The 26454-nt window shown below is 38.4% G+C and overlaps 1 protein-coding gene across 1 annotated transcript in view; it reads right to left on the bottom strand.

The window, feature by feature from the left end:
* Arhgef26 (Rho guanine nucleotide exchange factor 26) overlaps positions 1-26454 on the bottom strand; it is a 131922-nt gene that overhangs the window by 22587 nt on the left and 82881 nt on the right. The window contains exons 9-10 of the mRNA XM_004834482.4: positions 23471-23560; positions 19231-19385 (exon numbers count right to left, since the gene is read on the bottom strand). Coding sequence (XP_004834539.1) covers positions 19231-19385; positions 23471-23560 — 245 coding nt within the window. The remainder of the gene's footprint in view (positions 1-19230; positions 19386-23470; positions 23561-26454) is intronic.

Raw genomic sequence — 26454 nt, 5'->3', positions numbered from 1 at the left:
ATGGACTGAAACCTCTACAAACTGTGACCCAAAATAAACTTTTCCTCCTTTAATTTTAGGTGTCAGGTCTTAGCAATGAGAAAAGTAATTAAGACGGGCCTTGAACTCATGGTTCTCCTTCTGCTTCAGCCTCCCAAGTGCTAGGATTACAGGTGTGCACCACAGCATCTGGCTCCTTACTGCTTTGGAGTTCCGTCTTTTAGGGATAATTATAATTTGAAGAAGAACATTAACTTTAAAAAAAGTTTTATTAATTGTCTTTTTAAGCAATGATGACTACAGTGCCACTGGTTGAGAGCAGGGTGGTTATCTGACCCAGTTAATACCTGTTGTCCTGTAAAATGTCCAGTTTGGATAATAAACTGTGGCCTCACTGCTCAGAGATGTGAGTTCCCTTCAAGTACCTGTTTCCACACATCTGCAACGCTGTGTCATTGATTATGTCTGAACAGAAACTCTGCCCACTCTCTGGACTTCGGGATCCAATATGAAGAAATAGTTTGCCTGGTTGTTTTTAAAATTATTTACTATCAGTCATACAGTATCAATATTTTTTCTAGGCCAGAAAACATCCAGATTATGTAATATATAATGCAGGGGTTTATAACTTCATTACTTTTTTTTAGAAAGTTTAGTATTAAAAAACTGATTCCATTTAACAATAGTACATTGATTATCCTCATCAGCTACCATTCAAACCTAGTGGAACAAAAACTGAAAAGTACCTCACTCTTGCTAGCTCGTGTTCTCTCTCTCTCTCCCCTCCGCCCCTCCCTGGCTCAAAATAATCATGAGTATCCCCCCTTCCTGACTCTGCTAAATACTGAATGGGACTCATCCTCCTAGTATCAGTCAGCACCTACTATTTCTCTGATGCCAACACAGATGGACGACTGTGCTAAAGTATGTGCTTGAGATAGAAGAGGGAACTCTGCAGCCAGATGCTGCTATTTCCAGTCCTATTTCCCTCCTCGTGTCCAGTAAGTGGAAGACAGGCTAAACTGGGTTGAGAAAGAAACCCTTTTCCTCAGGGAAAATGATGCTAATCAGACTTCCCCGTGTTTGTCTCTATCATTTAATAAACATATGGTTTACATGGTCTCTGGAACAATTTGGATCATGTAATTAGGAAGCTAAATCGCTCAGAAAAAGGCAAATGGAAAAACCACCTTTCCTTGCGTGGAGAAGTTTATGGGGCAACTTCCTTGCATTGTCTAATATATGCTTGGAGTCTGCAGCTGCTCATCAAGGCTGTCTGCTTTATGCAAGCAGTGGTTCCTGTCAGGGCCAGCAAGCAAATCAAGTCTATAGAAGCTCGCTGCTCTGCGCTGTAAACAGTGACAGGTCTCCCTGCTGAAACCCACTTAAAATCCTAGCAACCTTTGTTGAGATTTCTTTCTTTAGCAAAATAAAGAACTATCAATAGAGGACAGGGTGTTATGGTAAACACATATCTCAATGATTTTTCCCTCTGGAAGAAACTGTTAGGCAGCTAAGACAATGTTTAGCTCTACTATATGCAACACAATATCTTGGGTAGAAAAGTGATACATAACATATCTTGAATAGTGGCTGTTTTTGTTTTGTTTCATTTGTTTTGAATGCTAGATATCAAACCCAGGGCCTCATGAATGTTAGACACTCTACTATTGAGTTACATCTCACCCTGGTTTTCTTAAAACAGATTATTATGGATTATTACTCTAGATTTCTGTTCCATAATTTCTACTAATATTGGAATTTCTCATATTGAGCACAGAGTTACTACTTTTAAATTAAGAAAATATTTAAAGCTGGATATAATATAAATATACTTTTTAAATACCGAAACAACATGTATAGTTTGGGGGGGCAGTAGTGAACATAGGAATAGACTCCAATTTCATCAATGTATTTAATTAGAGAAGAAGGAGGAGCAAGTGATGAGGGTGGAGGAATTTTTAGATAATCTACAGGATTTAAAAAAAATCTTTCCATTGTTTAAAAAGGGAGGTCTAACATTTACTATGCCATAAAGCTAGTATCTGTTAAATCTGTATGATAGGTATGTGAGTGTTTGATAGTTTTTCTGCATGTTTGAACTATTTCATAAGCAAAAGTAAAAAGAAAAAAATCTTAAAAATCATAAAAGCGTAGATGTGAAGACTATCACTTTAGGTATCTGTAGATGCCAAAGGGTGCAGCTGAAGTGATTACTGGGTAGTGGAATATCTTTTCTATCCTACTATTTTATTTGCAGATGATATCACTGACTAAAATATACTACATACAGAGTGAAAGTGAATTCAGAAAAGTAGTTGGGAAAAGAACAAATAATGGCTTTCCTATATATGAATGACACCCAGTGAGGAAATATAATGGAAGAATCCATTGTATTTATAGTACCCACAAAATCCACAAAATATTTAGGATTAAACAGGCTTCTTCTATATGAAGATAACTTTAAAGTACATCACATTTGAATTAATGTATAAAAAAGCTTGACATTATAAAATGTATCTATTATTCATTATTCTTAAATTGATATACAGTTTAAACACATGCTCAGTAAAAATCCAAATACGATTTTTTGGGAGGTTGTGAGGAGGAACAGCTGAGCTGAACTAAAACATGGAAAAATAAGTATGCAAAAACAGCCAGGAAGATTGTGGAAAAAAATGAGGATGAAATGGCCCTATGGAATATTCAAACATACTATAAGTCTGCAGTAATTCAAGAACTGAGATCAGGGCATGAGCTGACAGGTAGATTAGTGAACTAGAATAGTGGGTTCATAAACTGACACAAACATATCTAGGAACCAATATGATAGAAGTAGCTCTTCCAGTATATGGGGAATTGACATGCAATAAATAATACTGAGGAATTTGGAAAAACAACTGAAAAAAAATTCAGATCCCAATCTCACTCTTAAACCAAAATATTTCCCTGGATCGAGCTCCAGGTATGTCAGAATCACGAAGAAGAGATGGTGACAGGACAGGTCAGGCCTGCCCTGCGATGGGAAAAGCTTTTAAACATGCATATACCCGAGGGAAGGTTTGCACCCTAACCCTGATTAGCAAACATCTTAGGTATTTACTAAGGATGAGCAGAAATGGGAAAAAGGCTAGTTGACCAAAACAGACCCAGAGAGAAAGAAAAAATGTTACTGGGGAGACAAAGGGAAGATTAGACTGCAAAGGCCAGCTGTCCACGGCTCTCAGCCCTTAGGGTAGTTCTCACATGCACCTTGCACTGCTCCGGAGTTCTCTTTTATAGCCCAGATCTGATTTATGGAAACCTAAGCAACACTCTGAATACTTTCTGTAAAAGAGTTAAACAAAATATCAAAGAAAACTATGTTATGGAGATTTATCTAAAACAAAACACAATAATTTAACATATATCTTCAAGATGATGACATTGATAATGTGCCTCTTCAGCAGATCTCCTGTAGGTTTTGTTAAAAACATTCACACAGCCTCCCTGTCCTAAGAAAATCTCTACTAGGCTGCTGGAGCCAAGACAAATGTCTCCTGAGCTAATAGCTGCCTTCGTTTGCTCAGACCTCTGTGATTACATGCCAGTGAAATGGTTCCTAGGGGACACAGTGGCCTAACACCTCACTAAAGGCAGCACCCTGATTTTCACCATTATTCTTCTGGATGTCCACAAAGAATCTGATGACGGTGAACACCTGTGACACCCTAAAATTTGATCTACTACTAATGCCTTCTGTGACATTTCTAAGTTACCCTTCAGAGCCTTTCTTCAATACCCTTTTTGCTTTTCTCTCAGGGATTTCATGATTCTGCCCTTCTCCCAGGAGTGCTGATACTTGGGAGGGCATAGAGTTTTAGTGAGATCAAAGGAATTCTTACTTTCCTCAGAGACATATATGAAAACTTGTTCTTCAGATTTCAACATGTTTCCCCTTTCCTTCCCAAAACGTGATTTCTAAATCTCCACATTGATCTTGTGCTTAACTGGGATATAAATACTCCTGCCAAACACTTCTGGGACTATGCTGAAATTTATTTTATGTTAAGGGACTAAACCACTTTTTCACTTGATTGAAAATGATTTCAATTTTAAAGCTTGGCTTAAAACTATACTAACAGGATTTTAAGTGGACCAACACACAAATTTAGAGTAATAAACAGCACAGCAGTTAAGGGCACAGACTTGACTCAGAATGTCTGGTAACAAATCCAATTCTTTCACTCTCATTGGCTCTGTGCACTTCAGCAAGTTACTGATCCTGTGCTTCACTTTTCTCATCTGTAAAATGGGCCTAGTAATACCAAAATTACTGGATTGTTGTGGGGCTTCAATGAGATAATACATTTATTATTGACTGTGTGTACAGCTCTTACAATCATGCTTGGCTTACAGCAAATACCCAGTAAATGTTAGCTATTTTTTATATTCTTAACAGAGTAGCCTCCAATTAAATTCCCTGGCATTTTGTTAAAACCCTGGTAATTACATATGCTTTGAAAACAGGGAAGTGGACTAAGAATTAGAAGAAGCTAAATAATGTCAAGAAATTCATAATCTGGCAAGTGCTCATTTTCACAAAATAAGGCACACTGTTTACCCAGACATTGATTTCAAACAGCCTTACTTGTTCAGTTCCTCAAAATAATTCTGAAGACTAACAAACATGCCACACATTTCCCATTTCATTGTTAGGAATATAACAAATAGAGATGAGGATCACATTTGTTAGTAAGATAAGAATCTGTTGTGATTCACTGTCACCAAAATATATAGCCAGTAACCCACATCAGGACCAGAAAGCCCCAAGCCTGTCTCCACAGATGGCCAGATTCCACAGCCCAGCCTTTTCCTGCATCCATGGTCCTGGACACAAAAAGAGACGGGCAGTTGCAAGAGGTCGTTAGCATCTCACTGATGCTTTCTCCCAGGATGGCCAGGGAAGTGGACAGCTTAAGTGGGTAACAAGATGATGCCAGATTACAGAAGCAGCCCCCACATTCCAATTCAGGTTTACTACCACTGACTTTCTTTAATGAAAAGAGAAAATACACAGTAATCCCTTGGTATTCTTGGGAATTGGTTCCAGGACTCCTCACAGAAATCAAAATGTGTGAACGCTCACATCCTTTGTTCCTTATATAAAGTGATATATTTGCATATAACCTACAAACACCCTTCTGTGTACTTTTAAATCACTTTTCATATCTAATCCAATGTAAATGCTATATAAAGAGCTGTAGTTGTTACTCCGTATTATTTAAGAAATAATGACAAGGAAGAAAAGACTACACATGTTCAGAACAGACACAACTTTTTCCAAATATTTTCCACCCCAACTGGCTGAGTCCATGGCTATGGAGGGCCAGCCACACTGCTACAAAATCTCCCAATCAGCCCTAAGGGAAAACCACTATTACAAAAGTGTGCACACAATTCACCCCATCTTGAAAAGAACAAAAGTAGATCAGTGGGTATCCCTTACTCACTTGCTCCCTGCTGTGGTTGATGGGGAGGTAAAGGCCTGGATATATCAGCATTTATTCCTAAACTGCTGGCATTTCAAAGGTTATAAATTCAGGTCTGGTCTTAGAGCATACCAAAGCCTACAACTGTGTGGCAATGGCATAAAGATTTTAAAACATTTTTTAAACACTAAAATATGCTAGAAGGGCAGTAATTTGATTTTTTTAAAAATTTTTATTTTATTTTATTTTTGGTACCAGGGATCAAACTCGGGACCTTGCGCTTGTGAGACAGGCAGCAGAACCACTGAGCTAAATCCCCTGCCCATAGTAATTTGATTTCTGACAAGAACTTTAGAGAAAGAAATACAACAAAGAAAATATTGATACTATGTACCAATTACTCAGCAGGGACTATGAGCTTTATGTGTTTCATCATATTTAATTCTCACAGACTCCATGATAAAGATGACATTCTCATTCCCATTTTATAGATGGGAACACCAAGACCCTCAGAGATTAAAACCAACATGCCCAAGGTCACAGGGCCAAGATTTGAGCCGTTTTGCCTGACTCTGGGCACTGACAGTGTGTCTCTCAAATGGCAGTTCGCAACAACACTGAGCAGCAACATCAACTCCCCTATAGACATGCAAGAAATAATACTTTAGGATGTCAGGGAATGAAGAGTGTATGGGAAAATGAGTTTAAAAAAAAGAACAGTAAAAAGAAAATGCCATTTTCATTTCTCTCCCATGCCATCTCGCCATTTTGAATTTAGAACCAACATCACAGTGATCATAAGCAACCAAGTTTAATGTTCCAGGAATAAAAGACCTGTAAATCAGGAGTTTTATTTTGCCTCGCCTTTATTCAAGATACTCTTAAAGTTAATTGTTGAGGAAGGAGTTATTCTGCAAAGGATGACAGGTGATTTCAATTTCCTATAAAGAGAAGGAGCCCATGTTAAAATTAAAATGTAACCTAACTAGGCCATAGCCTTTCTGGGAGTCTGCACATCTTAAAGTCCTGGGCATTCATAATGCTTGGAAAAACAGTTTCTAATGTAAGCCCCGATGATGATCTCATAGTATGCTAGTGCAAAAAACTCAATAAAGCCTGAGCACTTATAACGTCACAAAGCTCATGTTATGTCCATGTACCTGTATTTATGCAACTAAGCATCAGGAAGCAGAACTCTATCCTAATAGCTGCAGGAAGGAAATGTTATGAAAGGGAAACACTTTCCCAGATTCTGATGCTACATTAGCTAAACGTAAAGAAAAACTACTATATACAATTTAGTACTGGTCCTAGTTTTGTCCTCCATCTAGCAAATCTACACAGTATTCAGTAATAACGTGCTTAGAAAGTGTTTCTCCAAAATGAAAAAAAGAGTAAGTTTCTAGGCTACTTTTCCCATTGAAAATATGGAATAAAAGAAATAGTCTAGAAAAATGAAATTAAAAAGTAGTAAGCCCTAAGCAAGGTATGGTGGCACATGCCTATAATCTTAGCACTCTGAATCTAGCTAGCATAGGCAATTTATTACTGCAAAATGAAATAAATAAATAAATGAAAATTGAAAAGGCTAGAAATATAGCTCAGCTCAATTCCTAGTACACACACACACACACACACACACACACACACACACATACACACACACACACAGTAACAAACTCAAAGAAACTGAGCTATGGAATCAGAGGTTCAAATCAGAATCATGTCTCTGCTGAAAGATCTTCAAAAAGATACAGGCTGAGTGCTCCTATCCAAAATGCTTGAATTTTTTCACATTTTTGACTATTTACATACACATAATGAGATATCTTGGAGGTGGGTCTCAAGTTTAAACATGAAATTAATTTATACCTTTCACACAGCCTGAAGGCAATTTCATAAAATATTTTAAATAATTTTATACATGAAATAAAGTTTCATGATGTGGAATTCTCCACTTGTTAGTGCTCAAAAAATTTTGGATCTTGAAGCATTTCACATTTTTTGATTAGAGATACTCAATCTGTATTATATCTATCTTTTCCTCAGTGTCTTCATCTATAAGACAGAAATAATACTAAGTTACTGTGATAATTCAATGACAGGTTGCATATATACCCTAAACACAGAGAAAGGCATACTGTACCTGTTCAATAATGTAGGTTGCTAACATCATTATTATGATTACTACTAATCAAGCAGAGGGAGAGGAAATACCTCAAAACATCAGAGATAGATCAGTTGGGGGCAGATGTTAAGGTTTATAACTGTATGTCCCCCCAAAGCCTCATGAGATTATAGATAGGGCTTTTCGGAGGTGACTGGACCATGGGTGTGTGACACTCTTGAGTGGATTAGTCTAAATGTGATGTTGAAAGGTAAAGACTGGTTAGAGGAGGCATGACCTGCAAGGGCATATGTCTCTCCTTTCTTCTTTGATCTCTCTCTCTCTCTCTGTTTTCCACTGCCATGCCATGAGCGGTTTCTCCTCTGCTATGTCCCTCTGCCATGCTGCTCTGCCTTGGAACCAGCCAACTATGCATGGAAATTTCTATAAACTGTAAGCCAAAATAAATCTCTCCTCTTTTAAATTGTGGGTGTCAAGTATTGTATTCCAGCAATAAGAAAGTAACTAAGATGGTAGAGGACTACAAAGTTGAATGGAAAACAAATCAGGAGGTGATTTCATTCACTGTTTTTTGTCTTGTTTTTTTGGTGCTGGGGATCGAACTCAGGACCTTGTGCTTGCCAGGCAGGCGTGGCGCCACTGAGCTACATCCTGGCCCTTCATTCACTGTTAAAGATAACAAGACTAAGACTAGATTTCACATCCAGGCCCCTGGGGGCAGAGGCACTACCAATGAGATATTCAGTGAACCACCACTGGACAATTAACACCGGAAAAAGGAAGTGATTTTAAAATTTCCAATCACTCATTTCTTTTGAAACCAATTCTTTTTTTTATTTTTATTTTTTGAAACCAATTCTGTTACCACTCCATTTATCCTAAAAACATTCAAAGTCAGAGAAAGGGAGCAGTATGATCTCATTCAAAGTATCAATACTTTCAAAGAGTTCTTTCTATTCCCCAAACTACTCATGTGTTAAAAGGGTTTCATAGTTGTTGACTGGAATATCTATAACCAATTGCCATCATTTCCCCTCCCTACTTCCTTGACCATCAAGCCCCTAGGTGCCCAGCCCCGAGGTGCACAAAAAAAACAAAACAAGTACAGCTCTTTTATTCTTCTTTGTCAATATGCTTGCTTGTTTGGCCTCCCTTATAACAAGAAGTCTTGGGACCCAAGAATGAACCATGAGGTACCAGAAGTCTTCTGGGGATTGTCTGGGAAAACTTTTGCTCAGCTGATAACAAAGATAACTGCAGAAAGCTACCATTGGGCTGCCACTGTTCTTCATTCTCACCTTCCTGTTTTTGAATGGGATCATGCTGCTCCTCCTATCCTGTCTCTGAATGCAGTCAGGAGCCATCTGCAATCATGAAGCTCTGACCACATGGGCAAAAGGAACCCAGAGCACAGTGCAGCTGCAGAATAGAAGGGGCTGGGCTCTGCATGAGTCCTGGGACTTGACTGCCTACTCTTTCTTTTTTTCTCCTTTGTTGCAAGTAAACGTCTTCATTGCTTGAGCATCTGTTACTTGAAAATTCTACCAATAGCCTGCTTAATGATCCAATAATGAATCTCCCACGGTGGGGGGGGGATTTATTTATATATATATAAAAATATAGTTTCCCAAACTCATCTTGGACTTTGGATTTGGTTGTGCGGGAAGGAGATAATTAAACATTTTTATTGCTTCCCCCCATTAAGTTTATTGGTAATTTTAGGTATAAAATACAGTTACATACATACATCATTGGGATCTTGTACCATTACATGAGTATCTTGGTTCTTATTTTTTTCCCCTTCCCCGCCCTCCCTTCACCCCCTCCACCCTTCCCTATTGGCAAAGACTTTGTTTCCATTTTTTTCCTTTTCTCATATTTTTTTCTTTTCTCTTCTTTCCTTTCCCCTACCCTTTCCACTTTCCCTGCTCCTTTAGACCTCCACATCCTATCACACAATATCAATTATACATTTTTAAAATTACAATATCAAGATCTAGGAGACATTACCACAGATTTTACAGAATTTAAAAGGATATAGAAAGCATATTCCAAAAATCTGTTTTGAAATAAATCTGACAACTTCTAAGAAGTACCTTGGAAGACAAATTAATGAAACTAATGCTGGAGGAAATATAAAATTTGAATAGCACCTATTAAAGAAAATATATTCCTAGCTTGAAAACCTACCTATATGACAACAACAGGCTCGTATACATTTTAACTGATAAATTATATCAAACATTTAAAGCAGAAAACAAAAAAGGAACACATCTGCCCTCATATTAGGAAATCAACATTGTTCTAGTCCTAAAACTGGATAAAGATAATAGAAGAAAAAAGTATGAACATAGATAGAAATTTGTTTAACCAAAAAAAGTATTAGAAGTCAGATCTGGCAGTATGTAGAAAGTGGTTTTGTTATAGGGATGGCAGTGTTGGTTCGGCACTGGAAGATCCACCTCCAAAAGTCATCACTTTAACAGAGGAAAGGAAAAACTATATGATCCTGTCACTAGTTGGAGAAAAAGTATTGGACTAAATTCTACAGCTGTTCGTGGTAAAAGCTATCAGGAGACTAGAAGTAGAACAGAACCTTCTCAACAGATGAAAGACATGTAGTCCATACTTCCTGCAAGAATGCCTTATATGAATGGAGAAGATACAATGCTTTCTCCTTAAGGTGGGGAACAAGGGCAGATATACTTACTCTTCATCTGTCCATTAAACTTTGAAACATAGGTCTAAACCAAAATAGTCTGGCAATAAAATGACACAATTAGGATAGGATTGGCAAGGTAGAAGCAAAATCTTTATATGTAGATGAAATGATCATCTAGAGAGAAAATACTAAGAAATCTCTAGGAGCCCTGAGAACTTGTATTTGAATTTAGCAGGATTAGAAAACACAAGGTATATATAAAAATTCAGGTCTATGTATACTTGCTATAAATGAAGAATTGGATATTGAAATTTAAAAGTTATGTAGGAGTACAAAGGACCTAGAAAAGTTAAAAAAAAAAAAAAAAAGAAAAAAAACAGTGCTGGAAGACGTTTAGTACCTAATTTTAAGACTTCTTCTAAAGCTACAGTAATCAAGGCAGTGTTGGTGTAAGGAAGGACATATAGATCATTGGAATAAAACAGAGAATCTAGAAATAGAACCACACATATATGGTCCACTGAGTTTTGAACGATTACTTAACATTAACATTTTATAGAATGTAAACTCAATTCAAGAGCAGAGGAAGAGATAGTGTTTTCAGCAAATGGCACTAGAACACCTGGTATCCATATAGAAAAAATTAACCTCAACCCTTTATTTCCACACAGGAAAATAACTTGAAGGGATCTATGAACCTAAATATGAAAGACTAAAACTATAAAACTTTAAGAAGAAATTATAAGGGAAAATGTTTATGAATTTAGGGTAGGCAAGAGTTTCCTAGGATTAAAAACATGTACAAAAGAAAAAAATTGATAAGTGAGATTCCATCAAAATTTAGAAATTTAAATGACATCATTAAAATGAAAAGTAGCCCTTAAACAGACCATATTTACAATGCATATAACCTATGACCAGAATATATAAAGAACTCTGACAGCTCATCAATAGACAACCCAATTAAAAAGTAGACACAAGAAGATGATAAACAGCCAGTACAGCACGAGGAAAGGTGTGCAAAACTAGAATCAGAAAAATACTAATCATGAACAATAACAAGATTGAATTACATACTCATTAGGGAGATGAAGTTAAAAGTTTTAAAAGCCTTGTCATGACTTTTTCTTTTTGTTGGATTCTCCCCCTTTGCATTTAATCTGTCACACCCAACAGATTTATTCTGCTGGGCTTCCTGGGGTTGTGATCCTCATTGTCTTTTCCTAGGATATTGTCTAAAATTTTTTGGAATGCTGGTTTGGTATTCATGAAGTCACTAAGGTGCTCTTTATCATGAAAGCATCTTATTTCTCCATCAATTTTGAAAGATAGTTTTGCAGGGTACATCAATCTGGGTTGGAGGCTGTTCTCCTTTAGGGCTTGAAATCCATCACTCCAAGCTCTTCTTGCCTTGAGGGTTTGCATTGAAAAGTCTGCTGTGATTCTGATGGGCTTTCCTTTGTATGTGATTTGTTTCTTTTCTCTCACTGCTTGTAGAACTTTTTCTATTGGGTTTCTGGAATCCTAACTATTATATGTCTATGTGTAGAGTTTTTTTGATCAAGGCTACTTGGAGTCCTATATGCCTCACTTACCTGCATGTGAAGTTCTTTTCCCCTGCTTGGGAAGTACTCTGCCATCACTTCCGTGAACAGCTTTTTTATGTCATCTGCACTGTCTCTTGTTTCTTCATTTACTCCAATCAGCCTTCTGTTATTCTTCTTTGCATCATCTAATAGCTGCTGGATTGATTTCTCATGGTCCCTTACAATTTTGAAGCAAATTTTCTTTTCTCGGTCACTAATTGCAATCTTATCTTCTATATCTGAAATTCTGTCCTCACATTGGTTCATTCTGCTGTGTAGACTCTTGATGGAGTTTTTATTCTCCTGGAAATCTGTTTGCATCTGTTTTATGGATTCCATTTGTTTCCTATGTTGGGATTCCATCATGTTCCTCAGATCTTCTATTTTTTTTATCTGTCTCCTCTCTAGATTTATTAATCATGTCTTGCACTATGGGCACAGTCTTTGCTGTTATCTGAGAAATTATTTCTGATTTCATTTTTTCCAGATCCTCTTTTGTTGCCAGTTCAGGGAGTCCAGGTGGTTGAGTATCAGATTGTTCCATGGAGTTTCCCTTTGGGGTTGCTGTAAGTGATCTGGAAGTCTATTTTTGAGGCTTTTTTACGTGTCTTCTCATTTCCGTGGGGGGTGGGGGGGTGCTTCTGGTGCCCTTGTGGCTTACCTTCTCTGCCCTAGGAGCGTGAAATGGCATCGGGGGAGCCTCTTCCTGGGTGCTGGGATTGGCTCACCTTCTCTGCCCTAGGAATGTGGAATGGTGGCGGGGAGGCTCTTCCCGGGCACTCAATTGCTTATTTTTTTATAAGAACACTTTTACTTGCAGCCTTAAACATCAGTTGATACAATAATAGAAAAGCAAAGCAAAAAAAAAAAAAATCCTTCTAGAAAGAAGCTCAGCAAAATAATCTAAATATTTAAATTTAAAAATACTTTTTAAATTGAGGTTATGTGGCACTGACAGATAAGTGGGTCAAACCTCAGAGGATGTGAGAAGCCAATGATTAAAAAAGCCCAAGGGCTGGGGATTTAGCTCAGTAGTGTTGCTGCCTGCCTCGGAAGCACAAGGTCCTGAGTTCGATCCCCGGTACCAAAAAAAAAAAAAAAAAGAGGAAATTATTGGGGCCTGGGATTTAGCTCAGTGGTTCCGGCGCCTGCCTCGCAAGTGCAAGGACCCGAGTTCAATCCCTGGCACCAAAAAAAAAACAAAGCCCAAGATTTGTTCTTGCCAAAATCAAGTCATTAAAAATATTTATTTAGCATTGCATGAAGATGGCTCTGAAAGTAAAGAAGCCAGTGTGTGCCCCTTCCAAAACCTAAGCTATAGCAAAGGCACAGAATGCCAAGAAGATAAGATGAAAGGTAATCACAGACACAGTGGAAAGAGTATCTACACATCATCCACCCTCTGGGAGCCCAAGACATTGCAGCTGTGAATGTACCTCAATTACCCTTGAGGAGTGCATGACCACTATGCCATCAGTAAGCCTACCCTGGCCACTGAGTCTGCCATGAAGGCAACAGAAGGCAACACACTGAGCTCACTGTGGATGTCAAGGCCAACAAGCACCAGATTAAGCAGGCTGTGAAAAAGCTCTACGATAGTGACATGGTCAAGGTCAACAACCCAATCAGGTCTAATAGAGAGAAGAAGACATTCACCTGGCTCCTAACTATGATGCTCTGGATACTGTCAGCAAAATTTCTGTCATCTAAACTGAGGGGAGCTGGATAATTCTAAATCTATATTTTCAGCATTAAAAAGCATACTTTAGAGGGCCGGGGATTTAGCTCAGTGGTTCCACTGCCTGCCTTGCAAGCACAAGGTCCTGAGTTCGATCCTCAGTATCCCTTTCCCCTCAAAAAAAGCATACTTAGAAATAAATAGATGAGAGTAGAACATAAAAATCATGTATATTTTAAAATTAAGAGAAATCAAGAAAACTGTAGCACATAGGTAGAAAGGGGGAGGAGGTCTGCCCACTGAATAATACATACATTCAAAGGGCTTATATTTAGATGGCTACATGATTGGTTCCCTTTCAAGAAATATTTATTAAATAATTATTATGAGCTAAGTGTGTTTGGAGATTCAAAGGTCAACAAAACATACACGGACACAAGGTTAATATCAAATGGTATGGCAAAGAAGTCACGTAGTTTTATAGGACCACAGGGCACAGAAATAAACCCATTCCAGAGAACTGGATTAAAAATTCCCAGAAGAAAAAAAAATTCCTAGCAAAAGAGGGAATTAATCTTAGACCTAAAAGACGAAAAGGACTTTTCCTAGAAAAGGTCTGAGGTAGAGTGAGGTTAGGAGAGAGGGAAAGCATTTCCTGGTATGGTAAGGAATCAGAAAAACGAAGAGGGTGGTGTTCAGTGAGGCATTATGGGTAAGTTCAGCAAAAGACATACTGAGAAAATGTGTCTTTTAAAAGGCATACTTTTGCTGGGGATTTAGCGCAGTGGTTTCGCCGCCTGCTGCGCAAGCTCAAGGACCGGAGTTCGATCTCCGGTACCAAAAAAAAAAAAGGCATACTTTGGTTATGGACTAGAAAATAAATTGAGGAGTAAGAGCATGAATCCACTTAGGAATGTCTTACAGGGAGACCTCAAAGGAGCTGGTACAAGGGCAGTGGCACTGAGAGGGAGAAATGCAATTTTGTGAGCTGCTTTGAAGACTGGCGACTTCCTGGATGGATATGGGAGCACAGCAAGGAAGAAGAAGAGGCAGGCTTGCTGTGGAGCATCCGGTCAGATGGATGTACATTTCACTAAGGAGAGAATAAATCCTGGATCCTGGAGGAGGAATCGATTTGATGGAGAAGATACTATAGGACAGTAACCTGAGTCCCTCAAATAAAGGTGTTCAAGTCATCACATGACATACAAAAATCTAATAAAACTGGCATGAGTTAATGTTTAAAAACGTGCATTCCTGAACTAGCTGCATATTTCTTAATTATGTGTTTAAGTGAGGTAATGGTGACGGGCTGGGGAGTAGAGTGGATTGAACTGCATCCTCCACAAAAGAATGAAGTCCTAATCCCCCAATACCTAGAAGTTACCTTATTTGGATATGAGGTTGGTGCAGATGTAATTAAGTTAAGGTCACAGTGGAATTAAAGTTGAGCCTACATTTAATAACTGATGCCTTTACAGAGGGCAGGAGATTTGGAGACACAGAAGAGAAGGCCTTATGGAGACAGAGGCAGAGGCTGGTGTGATGCTGCTGCCACAAGCCCAAGGGGCTACCAGGACCTGGAAGAGGCAATGATAAATTCTTTCTTAGAGCCTTCTGAAAGTGTGTGATCCTGGAAACAACAGAACTTCTGACTTCATGAACTATGAGAAAATAAATTTCTGGTTTTTTAAGTAATTCAGTTTGTGGTATTTTGATACAGTGGCTGTAAGAAACTAAAACAAGGACAAAAAGTTTGCTCTCAGCTTCAGGCAAAATTGGGAGGGAGATTATAAGGCACCAAAAGAGAATAATAATAACGAGACAGCTGCTTTACACAAATTTGAACCTAATTAGGTCTTAGACTCTGTTTTTGCATTTCAAAACTAGGAACAATAGTACTTAACCCATAATGCTGTATATGTGGGTGTAGTTGACAATTAAATCACTATAATAAGTTAGGCACAGAGTGGATATTATAAGTTAGTGTTTATTCATCTATGAGTACAACTCATCAGTCTGTTGTTTTCATAATGCAGTATTGCTATGGTTGCTAGGTCAAGTCTGACAGTCACCCACACCTTCACTACTCTGAAGGTAAAGCTGGATTACAGTCTGCTATCGTTCTAAAAGTGGTTCTCGGCTGGGAGCGATTTTGCCCCACAGGGACATTAGGCAATGCCTGGAGACATTTTTGGTTGTTACAACTGGGGAAAGGTACTACTAGCAAACACTGGGTAGAGCTCAGGGATGCTGCTGAAACCCTCTACAGAGTGCAGACAGCCACCCACAGCCGACCACCGTCAGACCCAACGCCAACGTCCTGAGGGTGAGAAATCTGCTCTAGTAGTACCCATGGAGCTCCTAGTTACAGCTCCAAATACCAAAAATTCACTTTCTCATTGAGAGTATGTGAACTAAACATGTGTTCGCATTGAAATTTGGTAAAAGCAGAGTGACTCACAAGCAGCTCAGAGCTAATGAAAACTTGAAACTTTCTTCTAATATTCTAAGAAAAGCAAAACTCTCTGACCTTGAAGAGACCCCTATAGCTGCTAACCAAGCCCAGCTCTGCACACACTAGAACATAAATGTTCTGGAGAGCTGAGAGGCCATATGCTGAGCAATTTATAAAGTGTACTCAGCTTTCCAAACCACCTGCCAGTCTGGACTGGAAGAGGGAGAGCAAGCTGACCTCTTAAGGAGACACTCCCAGTAGCTAGGAAACCTCCCTGAAGCTGAAAAGCACTGGAGACCCAACAGCTAAGCTCCTTGATTGGACTGTGGAATTACTATCAGGCAGTGGCTGTGTGTATGAGTTCTAAAGAGCTAGAACAGGTAAAGATCCCTTATCTGCACCTTCTACCCAAATTTAAATTATTGCCTTACTCTAAGCTGCTGTATCTGCTCTGCTGCTGCCTCTGGCATGCAAAGCATTTGCATTTGCCTCCTTGAAGCTATCATGTAAATATAGTTGTGCATACTGTACATTTTTTTTTTTATTTGGTACCGGCAAATTGAACTTGGGGCCTTGCGTTTGTGGGGCAGGCGGCAGAACCACTGAGCTAAATCCCCGGCCCCATACCGTACATTTTTAATTCACTTTGTTTATCAAGTTTCTATGGTCTGCTGTTGTCTTTACCACATATTCAGATCATAAACATGTTAAGCCTCCCATGCTATTTTTCTTCATTAAGAGCACCCTGAAGTATGATGAACTAATTGATAAGGCAAGTTAATCTCAGCTGTGGTAAAAGTAAATTTAGGGACTCAGGTTACCTTCTCAGTTGGAGCTGTATTATCTTGCTCTTTCTGTTAATAAGAATATAAGTTAAAACATACCTGAGCAATAAATGTGGGATAGCTGGGAGAGAAATGTAAAATGGAATGGCAAAACCATCTGTGGAGAATAATATACACTGCTAGGTAAGATGGCAAATACCTTAGCTTTAACTTTCAGAAGTCTATATGTATTACCTTGTTCTGTGCAAGCTCAGGAATAAAAATTGTATATTCTTAACGTTTTCATCAAGCTGCCAAAGTCATCATAATCAAAACTACATTAATATTTAACTAGTTTGGTACTGTCAGTGTGTAATTTATTATTTAAGTCAAGAGATTAGTTAAAGCTTTTGGTTCATTTAGACAAAGCAAATATTTCAACAGCTGGAAGATGTTAAAATCAAGAGTTCCAGCATTTGAAGAGACTATATAATTACTTTCTCATAAAAACAAAACATCTTAAAGAAAACCAAGGGAAACCAACAAAACCTAAAATAAAAAATTGTAATATCTGTCCAATCTTTACTTATAAAATTATTAGCTACTAGAACTATTTAGAGTTCCTCAGGTAAGAAACAATTTCTCCTTGGAGATATGGAAATACTATTTTCCTAAGTATGAAAATAATTATTGGTATCTTTATATATTTTTCATAGCCACAATATGGCTTTTCAGAGACAACCATACAAAGTTTTCATTTTACCTAGACAGCTAAGTGACTGAACATCTCAATACGCTTTGATTACAAAGAAAAACTCAACCTGTTTCAATTTAATTTGAATTCTCAAGCTACAAAGTAACTTAGAAGTAGCACTGACAGAAATTTTTCATGATAAAGGACATTTACTTTGTGTTTTCTCAGGGGTCTGTTTCTACATTCCATCCAGTTGGCCTAAAATGTACCCTGTGAATTACCCCTACTACATCACATGCCATCAAGTCAGCCTTCCATTATTTCCTTCATCTAAGAAAAAACACACCACAGATTTATGTTGTTACTCTAAATCCATATTCTAGAAACGATGAAATACTTAGGCAGGATCATCAGAAAAATATTTTACAACCGTGTGTGTTGGGTACATTTAATATAGAATGTTCCCTAGAGAAAGAGAGATGAGGAGGGAGGGGTGTGTGTGTGTGTGTGTGTGTGTGTGTGTGTGTGTGTGTGTGTGTGTGTGTGTGTGTGTGTGTGTGTGTGTGTTTTAAGAGCAGGAACAGTTTGAGAGCACAAATATTATAAAGAAAAGGCTTCTGTGGTATTCCTCCTAGACATTTCCCAGAACTGGACCTGAATATACAAGCAGAAGCTGGAAGAGGCTCAAACACTGCTAACCAACTGAGGTACAGAGGATCCTCAAGTTACGACCAGCCTGACATACAAACAACCGTCAATTTGGAATTAATTGTAAAAAAGACATGAAATATTTAAAATATTTCCCTTCTTTTGTACAGTGAACCTTCAAGTTACAACCAGCTTGACATATGAACAACTTGGGTTAATTAGGTTAGTGGAAAATTCATCTGCCTCTTGTTATCGATAGCATGTACCCAGGTAAACATCCAGGTCTCAGCTGTACTGACTTACAACCAGCTTGCGTTACAACCAGCCCTTGGGAACTGATCGAGTTTGTAAGTCAAGGGTCCACTTCACATGGGAGGATGGTTAACATCTCCCCAGGCCTTGATGAACTTTGTAGAATAACAATCATTAAGAATTGTGGATTTTAAATTAAATTACAAGGAATACTGGAGTTACCCCCAGCCTCTTTTTAACCATTTAATCTGTTTTATATACAAGTTCTATGACAGAAGAAGTGTGAAAAGCAGTGAAAGGGAATTTTGAAAATGATGCCTCCCAGGATGTCAAGAGAATAGCATGATAACCATGTATAAAATGCTTAGTAGTCATTTGCATACGATAAAACTCCATAGAGGTTGACAAGAATTATGAGGCTGATAAAGATTCCAGTCTTAAATACAGAGGTAATTGGGCTGGGGATTTAGCTCAGTGGCACAGTGCCTGCCTCACAAGCACAAGGTCCTGAGTCTGATCCCCAGTACTGCAGGGGGAAAAAAAAAATACAGAGGTAATTTACAGAATGTGAAGCACAGAAGTGACTGATTCAATGTATAGATACCGGGCTGGGGATTTAGCTCAGTGGTTCTGGCGCCTGCCTCGCAAGCACAAGGGCCCAAGTTTGATCCCCGGTCCCCCCGACCAAAAAAACCCCAATGTATAGATACTATGTGTCTAATATCTCAAGGGTTTTTTTTTTTGTACCAGCGATGGAACTCAGGACCTTGTGCTTGCAAGGCAGGTGGGGTGGCACCACTGAGCTAAATCCCAACCCTCAAGGTTTTAAAGGTGACCACCCTAATGGGCATTTGAATTAAAGAGCTTTAAAACTGAGAGGTCCACCCAACAACACCAGAGGAAGGCTTACCTCTTCTTCTTGGTGATAATGAGGACGTCATTAAACAGAAAAAAGTACACTTGCTGTTTGGATGTCCTCCTCGAGAAAAGCACAGTGTCTTCTACATAGGCTGTCAATTCACCTCTTTTCACCAACCACCGGGAGGAGGAGACTAAAGGAAAAGGCTGAACAAAAGAGAAAGAGAAAAACTCAGTCCCCAAAGCTAAAGTATTTCTAAGATTATAGAAAGAGAAATGTAAGAATTACATTTAAACACAATATATACTATGATATGCATTATTATTTTATAGTTGTGTAACAGCAGAATGTAATTACAGAAATATAGCAGATTCAAGAAAATTAAAGATAAAAACTTATTTCCTATATAAAAAACCATTAACTTGCTGGCATGAAACTAAAACTCAATGAGAAAATATTAGTGGGTCATAAAGTTCTGAACCTTTCATCAACTTTTTTTTTTTTTTGTTACAGGGATCGAACTTAGGACCTTGTGCTTGCCAGGCAGGCGTGACGCCACTGAGCTAAATTCCCTGCGATCAACTCTTAACTGACAAAGAAAACTGAAATCAAGTCATTCAAAGTTGAAAAGTAATGAAATGTAATGAAATGAAATCTATCGGTGCCAATGGTTGCTATTTAAAATATTTCAAACCACAATATAAACATACAGAAATGCATAGGTAACTACAGTTACCAACAGATAAATGTACAAGTCTTCATTTACTTAATGAGCTAAGAAAGGCTTTTTCAAGGCCTTACATTTTGTCTTCCTATTCATATCCTTAGTCATATTTGTGGGAACACCTGTTTCCAGTTTATGATAATTTTCCTCATATAAGTCTGTCCCTGAAAGCATTATGCACTTTTTGGCAACGAAAATGAGGTTATTCTAAAATAATCCATCATAATCTCATAGGAAAGACTATATCCAAGAAATTACTTACTGTTTTTTCTTTATTCAGTTTTGTATTAAGCCAATTTAAAAACTCAAAACCACAGAATAATCCTTAACCTTGAGGTAAGCTTGTATTTCTTTTTTAGGGGGTGAGGGGAATTACCAGAAATGCTCACTGCCAATAGTTTGATTTTTTTTTTTTTGGTACCGGGGATCGAACTCGGGCCCTTGCACTTGCGAGCCAGGCGGCAGAACCACTGAGCTAAATCCCCAGCCCAGTATCTATATATCGAATCAGTCACCTCTGTGTTTCACATTCTCTAAATTACCTCTGTATGTTTTTTTTCCCCCTGCAGTACTGGGGATCAAACTCAGGACTTTGTGCTTGTGAGGCAGGCGCAGTGCCACTGAGCTAAATCCCCGGCCCAATAGTCTGATTTTTTAAAAAAAATCTATATCCATCAACTAAACAAAAGTTCTTGGACACACAAAATATAAATGTAGTAATGTGGTAGAACCAAATGTCATCCTTTTCAGGGAATGATGATTACAAAGAGCTAAAGGAAATTGAAGATATTAGGGAGGAAATGAGAAAGTGAAGAAAAGATTTCAATTTTTTTTTTTTTTGGTACCAGGGATTGAACTCGGGTCCTTGTGCTTGCGCAGCAGGCGGCGAAACCAATGAGCTAAATCCCCAGCCAAGATTTCAATTTTTTAAAAAATTTTATAAGTTGCTCATTAGTTGCATACTAATTCAAAAAGGAAAATGCAAGATTATTGCTAACTCCAAACTTTTCAAAACTGGTTATTAAGGACGTTCATGGAGGATCCTCCAGCCCTGCACCTTACTAGAGATATCTTAGGCAGAGAAAGTTTTATATTTAACATCTAATCTTATTTTTTCATTTAACAATAAATAAGAGAGTTTCCATATAGATACCTAAAACTCACCATCTTTTTTTTTTTAAAGTTGAGTAGTACTACAATCTTTTGGTACTATCCTGTAACCTTCCTCTATTACAAATACTACATGAATAATTGTGTGTGTTATTTTCTACATTGATGTGCACAGAATAATTTCTTAGAAGGAAAATCATTGGGTTGGGGTACTTCGCATTTGTAATTTTGATAGCAATTTCCAAATTGCCTTCCAGTGAGGTCTTCTCTGCAAGCAACATACAGAATTGCCTTGTCAATGTGTTGTATGATTTTACTAATAAGACGTGTTCTCAAATTTTTGTATCATTTATAAATCTAAAATGTGAAATTCATTATCTTAATTTCAATTAGTAATATTTTTCTGAGTGAAAAAGTATCTTTTCTAATATTTAATTGTCATTTGTATTTCTTTCTCTGTCGGTAGTTTTCTTTAACTTGCAACTTTCTAGGGGGTTTTTTATCTTTTTCCTATTCAATTGTATAAAATGGAGATTTTAACTATCTTTATGTAAGTGGTAACCATTTCTATCCAGTTTGCTACTTGTCTTTTTACTTTTATGATCTTTTTTTCCTAGAGAGAAATTTTTTTAAATGTTCATATAGATAAAATTAACATTTTTCCTTTTGATGACTTCTGGATTTGAAATAAGTTGAAAAAGGCTTTCTCAAACTGGTAAAGTCATTTTCACTAAACACACACCTGATTTTGTCACTTTCCCACTTAGAAGTTTTCAATGGGTCCCAAATGATCTTATTCAGCTCCTCTACTTCACAAATGGAATATCCATAAGCTTCTGCTTACAGCTCCTTTTGCACCCCAAGTTTATCTGCACTAAATGCCTACAACTGTAGACTACAGCAGTGGAACGCACTTCCTCTACATGTGGTCCTGTTCTTTACTCCTAGAAGACCCTTCCTAACTCACTTCTCAAGGATCAGCTGAAAAATACATCTCTTATGAAGCCTTGCCTAGCTGCTCCAACTCTGAGAGCTGTCCACCTTCTTCCCATTTCCATTGTTCTCAAGGTCTTCCACCTATTGTAACAGCTGCGGACTTGGCTGACACCTTTGATTTTCAGCACTGATCTACTAGACTGTTAGCTCCATGAAAATAGGGATCATGTTGTTCTTCCACCACCTTCCACAAAGAAGATGCTCAGGAAACTTGTTTCAAGAATGCATATGCTTGGACAAATCACCTAATCTCTTTGAACTTCAATTTTGTCATCTTTAAAATGAATAAAGATGTCCATTGTTACCTATAAAGTGTCATAAGATCCTACAATTTCTAACTAGTACTAATGAGCATTTCTAAGTGGTGTGAATTAACCCCTCATGTTTTACGAGTCATGTTTCTTCATCTAAATCATTACAGGCAGGGTGTCACAGAAAGTGTTATATTGACCCACAAGTCAGGATGCCTAGATACTAGTTCTTATTGTACCATCACTATTCCAGTGACTCTCAATAATTATCCAGAGGTTAATTTTCCCCATTTATAAAATAAAAGGGCATAGTTGTACTATATCAATGGTCTGCAAATTCTACTCCCTGCACAGACTCTTCATTAAGTACTGCTGGTCACTATAATTACACCGCATAAGTCAGAAAGAACACTTTTACCAGGAAAATATATGATCAATCATTACAATTTGCGTAATTAAATTTGTGTTATAAGAGTTAGTACTCATAGAATCACAACTGTCAGCATTCATATCCATTAAGAACTCTGCTGTAGGGACGGGGATTTAGCTCAGTGGTTCTGCATCCTGCCTTGTAAGCACAAGGACCTGAGTTTGATCCCTGGTACCAAAAAAAAAAAAAAAAAGAAGAACTCTGCTGTGAACCAACAGAACTGGCTGAGAGCTAGATTTGCCATTAATTGTCAATATTTTCTTCTTTGTTCTCCTGTCATCTGGTGAGTAGCAAGCACTAACAGGCAGCACATACTCAAAAAACAGTCACAGGAGACAAACAAACTTAGAAAAACTGTCCATTAACAACTTTTCCTGCAAACAACAAAAAAAAGGTGTCATTTGATTTAGAACACTCTGATCCAGCTCATGGGATTTCATTGTTTTGTGAGATATTTTGATAATACTGGAGAAACACCCTCTTTTTAACACCAAAATTCCTCTACTGTATTTAAATTACCTCTTTCCCCAAGTTTGGGGTCTTCCTGTAAAAACATGTACTTCTTAGGTAATACCTGACTTCACAGCATGGAAAAAGATCACTCTGTCTGGCAGAAGAAAGAGCAGAATTTCCCGAGGCATCTGCAACTCCTCTGCTGGATCTCACTCAATTCATGGCCCTTTTTTGAAAAGTAAATTTCTATTCACTTTGTTGTCCTCAACTGTCCTCCTTCATTTGGATAAGATGCAAAAGCAGTAGTCAATAGAAGTACAATGATACCTTAATTTTAAATTCCAGCTGGGAGTTAATTGTATACATCATCTCGGTCCTTTCCATCTTTCGGGCTCCTTCATTACATAGGCGAACCAACTGGAAACACAGAGAAAGAGGGTTAAGAGGTCCAGGAGAGAAACCTCACTTTCAAATGCGGATCTCTCACGGGGAAATAATTAAACACTTGGGAAGCGCCAGGACTTACTTCTGATAGTTACAGATCTCAGTTTTTCTACAGTTACACCACACCACCCAGGTAGAACTCCTGTGGTCATGATGTAGATAGGAGGAGAAAAATGTCCTGAACACTTAGAAACACAAGCCCCCTTTGTACTCTCCCCATACTCTGCCCTCCTCATGCAGGCATTCATCTCACACCTCTGGTCTCTAACCTTTCGGGTCCTTCCTGGCCCCTCTTCCTCCTCTTTATAGTTGGGAACCCCACCCAACCCCAAGGCAAGTTGCATCCTTCTTCCACTTCCAAATCAGAGCAGCAGGAGGCAGACCACCAACTTCAAAGCCAAATCCAGGCCCAGCGCTGCGTGCAAAGCTTGCAGCCAGGAAAGGGTTGAGGGAAGCCTTCAGGGGAATGGGATGGTCAGTGATTCCTCAAGGATGGGCAGACTATGCGAAATTGTTGAACTGGAACCACTGAATTCTGAATTATTTCAAAGGAAACACATCAATAGTCCTTTCATGAATACCTAACATCTACTTGGTTTACCAGTCTAGAGCAAAACAAACTATATTGCCAATTTTTTATTATCTGGAAAAAAGGTCCTTACATGAGTCACTGGCCATAAAGACAAATGTGATTGTTAAAATAATGGCTGGAAATTTTATCTTTAAGAGTCATGCTTGGGCTGGAGATTTAGTTCAGGGGTTCCGGCGTCTGCCTCGCAAGTGCAAGTTCCTGAGTTTTGATCCCAGTATCAAAAAAAAAAAAGTCATGCTTTACTAAGTAAATAATACATGCTCTGTGTAAAAAGTAAATAAATAAAATAACGATGATAACACAGAGACAGATTTTTTTAAAGGCCACAAAAATCTTGATCTATTCCTATTACTTAGCAGTAACTGGAAACAAGTTGAGTTCTAGACTTTATCTTTTTCCCTCATCTTATGTGAATGTACAAATACACATATATATTTGTAGAAATTTTTATTTTATGTTTGGGCCGGTCTATGCTTGTCTGTGACTTTTTTTCACTAACCAATTGCTATGGATTGAATGTATATGTTACACAAATTTATAAGCGAAATCCTAAACCTCAATATGCTGGCATTAGCAGGTAAGGCCTTTGGGAGGGCATTAAGTAAGGAAAGTTGCTCCCTCGTGAATGACAATAGCACCCTCATAAAAACTGATGGTTCCTCTCTCTGCTCTCTCTCCAACACTTGAGGGTATCATGAGAAAGCAGGCATCTAAAGGTTGGGAAACTGGCCTTCAGCCAACAACAGATCTGCCCATACCTCGATCTTAGACCTCCAAGCTCCAGAAATTGAGAAATAAATATCTGCTTTTTAAACCACCAGTCTATGGGGTTATGTAATTAGAGTCAGAACTAATATAGAAGTATTTCTCTTATTGAAAATAGAATAATTTATTTAGTGCCTGCTATGTTTCAGGTGTTAGAGTTTCAACACAACAAAAAGACACACAATCCCTAACTTTATGGAGGGACAGATAAGAGGCATACACAAAAAGTCATACTCCGAGATCATAAAAGAATAAACAAGCGGTGAAGCCTGAACTAGGGGTCATTTACACTGAAAGCTGAGAGAGAAGTGAAGGTTGGCTATGAGTAATAAAGTGGTTCAGGCAGAGAGCACAGCATGAGCAAAGGAACAGATGGCAAAATGTGTGTACTTAGCAAATGAAAGTAAATCTGGACATACAGGAAGGTGGCACAGGATGAAGGTGGCAAAGAGAGGCCATCAACAGGCTCTCAGGAGAGGGGTGATACAATCCAGTTTACTCATTTCATTATAGAGACTTCCACAGCATAGTTATTCGATTCCCTGTTGTGGACACTTAACACAATTTCAAACTGATCACTTGACAGCTTCATTTAGGGGATGACACCTATCTTCAGTTACAGTTTATCTCTGGCTTTGAGTGGCCTGAGTTCACAGATACAGGAACTGATTGATGGCTGTAGCTGATCAAGGCTAAGAGTTAAAATATGCTGGCTGGGGTCAGGGGTAACCTGAAATTGGAATACCCTGAAAGGAACAGGGCATGTCAGGGAGCAATCCAAGCACTGCATTAGGCAGCTGCTGATCAAAACATATTTTTATGATTTCTCTTGTTGTATATATTCAGAGTTCCCAAATCTGTGTTCCTCGACTTGGTCTGTCTCCTTGCCTCTAAGTCTAACCAACTAGATGATATCTCTATTTGGATGTCCCACAGCTGTCTTAAATTCAGCATGGCCAAACTTGAGCATCACTTTTATCACTCTTTTACCCCTCAGCTGTATATTCTCTACCTCAGCATCTTCTTCCTCCTTTTCCTCCTCCCCAAGCCAAAAGCCTGGTCTACTCCACTCAGACCTCTTCTTTTGCTCTGCTCCCCTGCCCATGCACCCAAACAACCTTGAAGGTACTTCTGTGCTCTGCCCTGCTCCCTGAACTCTGGCTCAGATGCCCTCTTTGCCTACATTTTTGGCCTCCTGATTCTCTCCATTACTTCCAACCTGTGCATACTCCAAAATCATGATGTCCATCTTTCTAATTTCATATCTGGTCAGAAAACTCCTTAGTTCAAAATCCTTAAGAGGCTCCCAGAAGTTTTCAGAATCAGGTCTTAGCAAGACCCTTCACGACAGGTGCTCACGTCACTGACCTCCAATGTCCCATTGCTCCATCATGGGCCTCAGCCTTCCCTAACATGTGGCTCTATCCTGCCTTGGCACTTTTGCACGTGTGTTTCCCCCTGTCTGAATACCCTCTGACCCACACTGTCCAACTGAGTCCTTACCTACATT

This window comes from Heterocephalus glaber, unplaced genomic scaffold, assembly GCF_053883595.1.
Source record: "Heterocephalus glaber isolate CG9 unplaced genomic scaffold, H.glaber_assembly_v1.0 deba00001504, whole genome shotgun sequence".
In the NCBI taxonomy this organism is placed as follows: Eukaryota; Metazoa; Chordata; class Mammalia; order Rodentia; family Bathyergidae; genus Heterocephalus; species Heterocephalus glaber.
Note: the sequence above shows the minus strand (reverse complement) of the source record. Positions and strands in the feature narration are given on the sequence as shown.